At 29.3% G+C, this 12210-nt stretch overlaps 1 protein-coding gene across 5 annotated transcripts in view; it reads right to left on the minus strand.

The window, feature by feature from the left end:
- mip120 (Myb-interacting protein 120) overlaps positions 1–12210 on the minus strand; it is a 111299-nt gene that overhangs the window by 66708 nt on the left and 32381 nt on the right. For 2 of the 5 annotated variants that reach the window (XM_075379068.1, XM_075379099.1), the window contains exons 5-7: positions 9946–10092; positions 4812–4940; positions 560–739 (exon numbers count right to left, since the gene is read on the minus strand). In XM_075379068.1, coding sequence (XP_075235183.1) covers positions 560–739; positions 4812–4940; positions 9946–10092 — 456 coding nt within the window. The remainder of the gene's footprint in view (positions 1–559; positions 740–4811; positions 4941–9945; positions 10093–12210) is intronic. The other 3 variants (XM_075379091.1, XM_075379077.1, XM_075379086.1) reach the window with 3 other exon arrangements.

The following is a 12210-nucleotide window of genomic DNA, read 5'->3' on the forward strand; positions in this document are numbered from 1 at the left end:
ATTGTAAGATTAACATTGCAACAGTAAAGAAATATCACCGACATAAATCTGGACCTAAATCAGTCATCACATTAGTCTACAAGTAATTACTTTCAGGGCTGAAAAAACATTAGATAAGTTAATAAAAGCACATTATGAATACGAACAGTATCCTCAACAAAATCCCAACTGTAAGACTAATAAATGCAAACAAAGTTTTCAAATTAAATTCTCTTATAAAATTAAAATTTCCCCCAAAAAAATATTGCAATTTCACTATGGCATATTCTAATATTCTGAACAATAAAAAACATTTATGGACATAATTGGTAATAAGCATTACACCTGGAAATCACAACACTCATACAAATCACATGAACCACTCACAAGGATTACACATCTACAAACATCCTAAGTATGACACCACTCATAAGCATTACACATATTTTACAATAAACACTAATTACTTATAACAATCATCATTTTATGATCAATCATGAGATCAAATGTGATTCCACTGCACTGAATGAAAAGTGTGACATAAATAATAAACAAAGATTACACAGAGCTAATCAGTGACCTGCTGTATAGGATGAGCAGGAGCAATGGGTACCATTTTAAAAGCATGTGGGCTTTGAGTGAGAGCAACTGGAACAGGTTTTGTGACAGATGTGACTGGTAGAAGAGTCTTGCCGGATGAACTGGTTGTCACAACACTTGGAGGTGTACTGCTGGTACTGACTAATCTGACATATTGCACCTACAGATAAGACAATACAAAATAAATTAGTCTCAACAATCACAATTAAAATAGAACACTAAAAAAAGGATAACTTAATAACAAATATTAATATAAATTATTCTTTAACTAAGTATTTGGATTCTATTAAGACATGGGCCCATCGTAAATTGTCATTAAGTTCCAATGGTAGGAGGGTAACATTTCAAGAATGCATTATTTGGCCATTCACAGTTTGCTAATCATGTGAAGTACTGCTGTTTACTATGTGTGTCATTATTTTCTTTTAGGTATATGCAGCATTCTTTTATTTCGGCTGAATTTTTCCTAACTAGGCTAATCATTTCCTGTAACAACAGAGTCAGCAGTAAAGTTTATTCTGGAGCTGCATGTGTACATTAGCTTTGTTTTATTATTTTAGAGTTATTTTACCTTTTTATTAAAAAAAATTCTGGGCAATGATAACACACAGGCATTTCCCCCAAAAAAAATCTGGCGACTGATTACAAAAAATGTACAATACTGAATACTTTGTTTCAAGGTGTATTTTTATGTATTTTCATTACTAATCAGACTATTTAATAACAATATATACATTATTATATCTAAATATAACTGACACATTTGAAAATTACTTTGAATTCAAGAAGCTGCTTTTGTATTTGCATTTTTTCTTAGATAGACGTGCTTCAGTATCGATAAATTATTTAAAGTTTATTTTGGCTTTTTTTTAAGCATTTATTGAAACTGAGTTTTCAATTTTTGAACTTCCACCAATCAGTACATGAATTTATTAACCTATAGTCCCTCACGGAAAACCGTTCATGCCTTGACAGGTTTTCTGACAGGCTAACGACTTGTCTAACATGCATTACGAAATTGAAGGAGTTTTTTTTTTATTCTTCTGCTGCTTACAAAGTAAAACAACTGATAAATTTACACATAATTTATTGAACAGATTATATTTTTTGTATATGTAAGTATATATTTGTGTTTCTTTTGTTAAACTGAATGTATAAAGATAATCAATAATAACTCTAAGAGATACCTATCGGCTCTTTGATAAAGGTAGATAAGTGAACCAATGAAGTATTCCATATACAATCAACTATTTTTATCAATTACATTGAAATAGTGATGCAATTGACTGATAAATAAACATTTATAACCTAAATGTGTAATTAAAATTTTATATTTATTATTTTCGAGGTTATTTTGACATTGATGAATTAAGTTTATCATGAAAATATGAACAGTTTACACATTTATTTATAAAAAACAAATTGTTAAATATTTTGTTTGTTTTATATCACAATAATGAAGATAACGTCAAAAAAATGAAGTAAAACCTTTGAAGATGTCCAATTGAGCAGACGCATGTGCACATTGGAATAGTCTTCATTTGATTGGTCAGATTTAAGTTTTCTTTGTGGAGAAGGAGAAAATCCAAACAAAAATATAAACATACAATTGCATTTTACAAAATTCTTTATCAGGCCTAGTTTTACATATAGAAATGGTGTAAAATAATATGATCTGCTTTAATAAGGGGAATATCGACAACATTTTCCTTTTCTGGGGTAAACTGATTTCTTTTTGGCCAGTCTTTAACTGCATAGTGTTTATTTGCGGCTTGACTATCCCATAAACACAAGAAACATATATACTTTGTAAAGCCACTCTGGAGACCAAGAAGAAGCCCTATCACTTTCAGGACAGCAATGATTCACCATGAGTATTCATCATACTTAATAGCTTTAAAATTTTTGACATACTTTGATATGTTTCTTTCATTCCTGCATGTGCTACCGATATAGAAGAAAACTTATTTGAGTTATGCAACAACACAGCCTTTAAAGCTTCTTTTTAATGAGTCTATAAATAAACACCAATTACGAACAACATATTCAATGACCAGTTCACACATTAGCCCCCAACATCATGGCAGGAACAAATTAAACCATCTCTTCTAATAAATTTCAGTAAATTTTTGTTTGATTTCTGTACTGAAATTTTAGTATCCTTGTTTAATAAATTCCATTCTTCATGACGTGAACCTAGGTATCCTGCTAGTTTTTTGACAAATACAAGTTCCAAATTAGGTTGCTCAGTTCTGCTTGTGTAATGAGGTGAGATTCAGTATTTGATTCTTCTGGAATGTAATTAACATCTAATGAAGTTGAGGAATCATTGGTTGAGCCTTCTGGGGAATCAGAAATTTCTTTTCAAGAAGTTGGAACAATCGAAATCAGTAAATAAACACCATGAGTACTGGTCTCATAGCTGAACGAACATTTGCGTATGCAATACTGCTTTTATTGTTTGAATTGAAACCGATAACATTTGTTAAGCAAAAATAGCAGTCATCATAATGAATAGTAGGCTCTCGCCAAATCATAGGTACGCCAAATGGTAAATGCCCTTTTTTTCATTTTAACCACTGGGTTAGTTTAACACAGCACAATGCATGCTGTATGTGGAGTCCAGGATTTATATTGGTCTCTCAAGGGACAGTCAAAATAATGTTTGTAAGCAGTTTTCAGCAGATTCGATACTGGTTTTCATTGACTTTTCATGGCGAATCCTCCGCAAACATAACAAAAAAAAGTTTGTAGAATTTTTACAAGCCTGATTTTTACTCACTGTAAAATTCAAAATGTTTTAATGAACGAAAGTCAAGTGAAATATTACAGAGATACTTACTTAATTATAAAAATAGTTTTAATTTATAAATACAATTACTTAAAATACTACATAAAATTGTTTCACCATGGAGGGCAACAAAACACAGTGCTAAACACACACACACACATACATAAACACCCATGCCCATACCCAGCCATACACACATCACACACACAAACTTAGAAAATCTTGAAGTTCAATAAAATAATACCAAAAATTGTTCTGTCATAAAAATCTTGTTATAAAAATGATGTAACAAATAAATTTAAGGGGTTGTAATTTAAAAATGTTACATGATGTGTTATTTTGGAGTACATATTCAGATTCAGCATATAAAATACTATACAGAACACCTACTCCCTTTTCAGTTCTCTTTTACTGTTTAGCCTCCAGAACCACCGTAAGGTATTACTTCGGAGGATGAATGTGGATGATATGTATGAATGCAAATTACTGCAGTCTTACTGCTTAGTCTTGTACAGTCTAAGGTCGACCATTCCTGAGCTATGTGGTTAGCTGAAACCCAACCACCAAAGAAAACCGATATCCACGATCTAGTATTCAATTTATACAAAAGTAACTCTGTCTTTACTAGGATTTCCACCTTAGAACTCTCGACTTCGTTAATTTGGGAGCACATGCTTTATAGGAATAAAAATCAAATGGTTAATAGGAATATCAACTTGCACTGTCTAAAACAATACTATGCAATTTTAACAATCAAAAATGTTATTTTATGAAAACAGGGAGAAATATAATTCTTGCAGTGTTTTGTAAGTTATTTTTCTATTGCAAACTTTTCTTTTATTTATTTTTAATTTTATTAATATATATACCAAGGAATGCTTCTATGTATATAAATTAACAAAAAAAAAAGTAATAGTGTATTGAACAAGTTAGGTGAATTGATTAAATCAAATGATATAGAAATAGCAGAATGATTGTTTTATATATACAGAATTGAAAACATTTATGAATTTTATATCTTTCTTTACAATTTTAAAACACTAATCTTATCACATCAGAAAAATGCTAATCATAGAAATTAACTTAATAGCAGCATTCAAGATGTCACTACAATATGCCAACAGCAATAGGTGTTGCTGTATGTTTATATTACACATTTGATATCATTACAATTCAAAATATCTAGCATTTAACAGCATACGAGTTAAATTTTGCATTTTGGTACAAAAATTGCTTTCAAAGATAGTAATGTTACTAGAAAAAACTTACATGAAATTACAATAAATATAAAATATATCTTAATAATATAAGGAAATTTGTTGTAAAAATAGCATCAAGTAGGAAGATATCACTAAGAAGTTGACACAGTAATGCAGTCTCAGCACCTAATGTGAATAATAAAATTAAAAATTTTAAAAAGATAAATTTACAATATGACTACCTGTTTACTCCCTGGAGGTAGTTGTATCTGGTGAATGTTACCAGCTGTTAGACTTTGTGATGCTGGTATTCTAATTACCTGACCAGATGTATTTGTTGTAACTAATGTACCAGGCTTTAGAGTGCCGCCCTATAAAGAAGAAAGAGAATAAAAAAATATTAATGTAAAAATAAATATTAATTTAAAAAATTTTAACGGAAACCGTGAAATATTGTTTTTTTTTTTTTTTATCTAAAACATTAAGCTACCACTTCATTGACTGCATCATATATGTTCTTTTTATATGCTCATAGTTTTATCAATGCTCAATAGATATCGTTCAATAAATTCTTTCTATACAGGAGAAATTAACTTTTATAAACATTTTATGTCTATTTTTAAAGCAAATTATTGATATGTACTGTGAAAAAATCATATAGTTGTTCATATGCATGTTGTTAATAAAAAATCAGTTTAATCAGTAAAAGAATCTGTAAGCATTAAAATAAAATGAGATGAAAATAAAATTTACTTATAAACTGTTACTGGTTTTTGTAATTTTTATTAATTAAAAACTGTATGTTGATATGTAATATTAACATAATTGCACATGTTATATGCAAGTATTCCTTGTTATACGTACATGTAAAATTAAAAAAAACAGCCAGGCTACAGATGCAGTTTACCTCTGTAGTTACCAGGACTAAATGTGTTAAAGAAAGCTTCCTATTTATACATTTTGCAATTTCATTAAAAAGGATGCTAACAAAAATTAGCCAGTGAAATATGAAAATACTCCTTACAGTAATCAGAGTACCTTTCAGAAATTATTGATATAAACTGTTTCTAACTTGGTATACACTGTCTAAATAAAAAACAACTAATCCACGATTCAGTATAAATTTGTCTTAATCCTTAATTTGCCAGTAGTAATAGCAATTACTACTAATAAGCAATTGCACATTGTTACAAAAGACAATATTCATACACAAGTCACAAAGCAAGTAAAACACCAGAGTTAAGAGTTTGTTTTTCTTTTTAATGAGAAATCCATAATAAAATGATATTTTTATTACTCTGAACAATACTCACAAAAACATAACCAACACCAAGAAAATGTATGGCATGAATTCTAGTGCAAACCTGAATAGCAGACTCCAGGCTATCTATCTCTTTTTAGCCCTGTTTTTGTCACAAGTGAAATGCATTAATTCTTCCTAGTTGAATGTTTACATTACAGCATAAGATAAAAATATTCTAGTATACTTAATACTATATGCAATACCTGAATTATATGTGAAATAAATAATTTAAAATATAATAAACTCAGTGTTGTATCATTAAGTTGAACGTGGACGAAAATGTTTTAAATATTTAAAATTATTTGTAATATTAAACATAAACATTAAATCTGTGGAATTATCAAAATTATTACATCATACAACATAATTCAGTAATAACTGTTATAGAAGAACAAAAATCAGATATTAAAATTAACAGATTTAAAAAAAATAATATAAATTACAACTAAAAAAAAATATGGTTGCATTATTATTCATTTTAAAAACAGTTGAAGTAATGAAAGTCATTACTTTTTTTATCTAAATTCAAATCTTCCAGTTAATAAATGAACATTCATAAATGCAATACAATGGAAAACATGACACAGGCGCCCCCCTATTTACTTATGTTTCAAAAAATAATTTTTTATTTCACTTTGAAATTCATAGAAATTATTGCCAAAAATTAAAAAATATCAACCAACATTAAAACAAAAAACCCTTCTTCTTCTATTTCTTGCCAGGTAAGTGCATTATATTCAGTAAGACAAATAAGCCACTCAGGAAAAGTTGTCATAATAGCAATTTTGGAGGATTTAAAAAAATAATAGATCACATTAAACAATCATGTTTCACATTTTACTTTCAAGACACATACTTGCTGTTCTTATACCCTTTTGTTCATGCAGCCAGGCAAATAATTCATAAAAAGCATTAAAGAGTGAACTTGTGATAATCATTCAACTCGCTAACATATTCCCTCTGAAATTTATTTCTAACTTAAAAGCTAAAGAGGAAAACTATACTGTTAACACCAGATCTCAACAAAAGCATTATTTTATTTAAAGAGTTAAAACAATAAAAAAATTGAAATTTTTTACTTCAAAACATTCACAGTTTGGATAATGACAAAATGCCTATAAACATCAAAACAGTATTTTGAAGTAGAAAAGAAAGCTTTTCACATAGTACAGAATATACTCATCTTCAAAAAGGTTCTGTTAATTTTTAATTTCAAACAGATATTATATAGTTGATTATGACAGATTGGTATATTAAGAGACCGACTTACGTTATTAACAAAGTAATGTGAATATTGTGTAGTTACCAGACTGAATGGGTAACTGCAGCCAGCATCACTTTATTTCTGTGATCTACCTCAACTGCTTACCAAGCATGCAAAGTTTTAGCATCTACATTGAGCAGTTTAGAAATGGTGTTTTATACCACAGGAAAAGAATGTTCTGACAAAACAAAGACAATGCAAATAGTGCAAAAAAATTAAAAACCAAAAAGAAATAACATATAGTGCATTCCTAATACTGGTCAAACAGGTTAGAGTCCAAAACCAGATTTTAGAATGACCTACAATTATTAAAATCAACATCAGGAGTATGCCCATCATACAGTAAAATGCTTAACATCTGTATAAATAGCAGATGTCTAAGCATAATTTATTGCAACAAGGAAAATATTATGAAAACATTGTTGTTGCAACGTTATTTCATCAACACATTGCAGTACAATTAAAATGAATGTTGATAAATATCAAATGTCAGATAACTCCAAATAGTCACCTAAAATGGGAATACAACTGTTGCTCAATAATGTTTGAAATCTCACTTTTAATGCTGGCCTTCAATTCGTAAAGTGTATGAGGATTGTTTTTAAAAATTACACATTTTTAAATATCTCCAAAGGAAAATGTTTGCTGGTGTAAGATCTGGGGATCTGAAGGCCGCCACAACCCTTTTGAAATCTAATGATGGCCAAAAAATTCCCACAACGTATCCAACATTTTATTAGCAGTATGAAACATTGTGTTATCCTGCTGGAACCTACATTCTCATTTGTGTAAATCTAGCATGGCAATAAACTGTTCGATTAAGTTGTAATAAATCACACCACCTACAGATTTGTCAAAAAATAAAAGTCCCTAATACACGATGCCAGGAGATCACACACCTAACACTAATTTTACATATGCGTAATGGTTATTCATGAAACGCATGAGGATTTTCAGCACTCCATATTCTACAGTTTTGTCCATTAATTTAGCCATCCAAGTGAAACCATGCCTCGTTGCCGAAATAAACACGATCCAGAATTTCAATAACAAAGTCATCAAATGCAATATTGTCAACTTATTAGGAACTGAAGAATTGGGAGATTTTATCCAAAAACCTGTCTTTCACTCATTTGTAAGATTTATATGCGCAATAAGTCTTAATAATAAACACACATTCGTACTAGGAAAACGACATGGTTAACACAATAGACAAATATATACTGGTGTACCACAAGTAGTATTTGATTTGAAGCACTAGTATTGAAATTTTAATATTTGATAAGGACATTTAAAATGTTAAAAGCTGCTAAACTTGGGTAGTGTTGCAAACTGACATGTAGGGAGAAATAAAATTTACCTATGCGTGACTTTACCTTCTTAATCTCAGGGTTGTGTCCTTTTTGAAACACCCATTATACTGACATTTTTTTAAATTTTAAATTAAAAGTGAAAAATTACAATACAGTTGGATTACTGTCATGTCAGTAATATATGTTTTCACCAGTGATAATTTTTTTTTGTTCAACCAAACAAACAAATGACTGTTGTAATGTAATTTTCTATTCTGCTTATCATTTTTTTTAATTTCATTAATTTTCTTAGTTCTTACATCTTTTATGCTTCCTGTTAACTTTATGTATTCTAATCTTTGTCTCCCCCTGCATCTTATACCTTCAATAATGCTTTTCATTACCAAATAAACATACTTGGGTGCTTCTGCTACATCACCAAAAATTTAGTTTTACTTATTTACGAATTTGTCATAACCATCTTTTTTTCTCCAGTCTGTCTTAAAATTCTTAATTTCTGTAATTGCTTACTATCATGTTGTCACCTGTGGTTTCTTCTCACTCAAGAAAATAACTTTTTAAACATCATCATATTTAAATATGAGTATTTTTTAAGGTCAGAAAAGAAAAAGGTCACTTACTTAATTATTACCTTGTTAACTATAATTCTCTGACATCATAGTTTGCAGTTGAAAATTTCCAGCAGTTTTTTTTTTAGCTTCATCTGTATAACTTGGAAATTTCTTTTAATAAATATTGTGTACTTGAACAGTGTAAACAGTTTGTGAAAGTGTGGTGAAAAATAAATTCAGCAAGGTACTCAAGAAAATGTTTGCTACTGGCACATCTTGGATAACCCCTAACTTCACATCACAACCTTTTATCTTCTGGGTACGGGGAAAAATTGTAAGGGTCCAATTAAGTGTCACTTGGGGGGTTGAATTAAATGTTACATAACTTTTGGTGTTTAGATAATAACATGCATGTCAAAAATCACTTCTAATAGTAATGCCAAGTAAAATGTTTTCTTGGAAAATTTGCAACATAATTTCACAACAAACAGCCACCAACAAGTCATTGCACTTGATCTATCATCTTTTGATCTATCATCATTCCTTAGGTAAATAGAAAAATGTAATTCAGACATTATTTTTAAAATAATACAAAGCTTTAGCTTGAATAGCAATGATTTTTATTACCTAGTTGAAAAAGACATATGGAACAATAGTGCAAAAAACCAGGTTTATAATAAATTTACTCATCTAGATAACCAACCAGCTTTGTCGTGATTAAATTAAATAGTTATCTTTAATGTACCAAATAGTGGACCAGAGAATGCACTTTATGGTCAGATGAGAAGTCATGTCTCAAACCAGTAATTACATCTATACTCCACCAACAGCACAATATTTTATAGTTAATTAAAACTTCTAAAACATTCTTTAATTCATATTTATTACAAAATTTATTTTTAAATTAGGAATATTCTAAAAATCTCATTTTAATTATTGTTTTACCTGTCTAATTAGCACCTTCTGAGAGTTAGAGCTAACAGCAGTTGATGGAGCAATTGACTGCAACTGTGCAGGAGATGGAGCTGGAAGAATCCTAGTTGGCTGTTTTACCACAGTTACAGTATTCTTCGGAGATACTACTACTTTCTGCTACACATAATAAATTTGTATAAGTAAAATGGTACATACTACTACTAAAATGCTAATGATGCCAGAAATTACTTCAGATTTACACATATTTAACACAGGTAAATATTCTTATATTTAATCTTTCTCATTATTTTATATGCATACCTGGTAAAACAGCTTATAAGTACAAAAATTAAATAAAAATATTCCCCAAAAGAATAAAACCAACAAATTAAAATTAAATAATATATGATACAATAATATAAATATATGTCACTCTGAATAATACAACAGAGCTTTAAATCTTCTGCCAACCCAGAGGAAAACATTGTAACTTATTTAAGAATGCTTTCATAGCCTACCATGAATTCGCCTGCTTTTAAAAATTGAGTTAACTTGTCTAAGCATAACTGGGTAAAAACAAGACAATAGAGAGAGTTGTGTAAATTTATATCTAGCAGATTCTTCCCTCAAATCAGTTCAGATTAGTAATTCAAGTCACAAATTTTAAAATATGAATTAAATGTTTTTCTACTGTGCTAATATACATAAGTTTTTAGCAAAGTTCACAAAATAAACTTTTAATGAAATTTGCATTCATCACAAGAGAAACTTGGTTCATCATTTTGAGTTGGAATTCAAACTCACTGTAGAGAATAGAGACAACCAGGTTAGCCTATCAGGCAAAAATTCAAAATCTAACTCCCCATCAGCTAATAATAACAGTGTTTTGGAACTATAAAGGTTCAATTTATTCCAATTATTTGAAAGGACAACGTACAATCAACATTAAGTAATATTGTGACATGCTATAAATTAAAGTGAAATCTGCATTAAGAAAAAAACATGTTGGATATCTTTCAAAATGCATAATCTATATAACACACGGTCCCAAAACGCTCAAAAGACATGGAAAGCTATTCAAAAGTTGGGTTGGGAAGTACTGTCACATCCCCTTACAGTCATGATTTCACATCATTAGATTTTTTTATTGTTCTCGCAGAGTTTTTACCCAGCACCAAATTTTGCAAAAATAAGCAGGTCAGAAATGCAAAGCAAGATTGCTCAGACATGAAGGTGAAAAAATCTTTCCTACTGGATTAAGAAAGCTCACAAAAAGAAAGGACAAATAAACTAAATGTAGTCATGGATTATATGGAAAATATTAGTTCATTGTCACTGAATAAATAATATTTTTTTTAAGTTATTTGTCACTTTAATTATTGAACAACCTTTGTATTAACCAAAATTATTACAATTTAGTAATAGAACTCAAAAACAGCATTCAAAATCAAGGGCAAAAGTTTAATTTTATAAAACTTAATTTTAAAAATTAACAAAGATTTATATTACATGAATGCCTAAGAGAATTTTTTAAACAAATGAAAATTTGAATGGAGGGAATTTGAAGTCCTACTGATAAAACAATTACTTACATTATATCTTATTCAGTTAGCTTATAGAGTTCAAGTAAAGAAACTGTGCGTAAGAGTGTTCAGGTGGCCAATTTAGAAACATCTCCTGTAAATCCTGATGCATATAAAAGAAACTACGTGACATTAATATTCAGTAACCACGCGCTTTTATATTTTTAATTTAAATAAATTAAGACATTTTATTTCAGTTTTTTAAGTTATAAAATTGTCAATTGTCCATAAACAATAAAATTTCATTAACAACTTAGATTAAATATCTATGATAATAAATAAATAATAAATTCAATTCAGTTTTCATCATCTGATTGCAAGAAATCCGTAGTGCTGTCAGTATTAAGAGATACAATGGGACGCTCAATTCTGTTTTCTATTATATTATCCACATCCAATTTCCAATAATTTAGTTCTGTAGCATCCATTACAAGTTTGACACAGTTTTTCCATTCCTGCTGGCCTGTTTTATCAATACCTTTTAAGCAAATTTTTTAACATCAGATATTTTTAAATCAGTATTTTCTGACACTATGTAACTTTAGATTGGTTACCAAATTAACTCAACTGAGTTGAAAACACAATGATAGGAAGGTAATGGAAGCATGGTTTTACCACTGGATCTTGTTAACTCATCAATTTTATACACATTAAAATTACTTTTAATACGCAAAACCCTTTTTCAATAACTGTACCTTAAGTTCATAACTTT

Source organism: Lycorma delicatula, chromosome 1, assembly GCF_047948215.1.
Source record: "Lycorma delicatula isolate Av1 chromosome 1, ASM4794821v1, whole genome shotgun sequence".
NCBI lineage: Eukaryota > Metazoa > Arthropoda > Insecta > Hemiptera > Fulgoridae > Lycorma > Lycorma delicatula.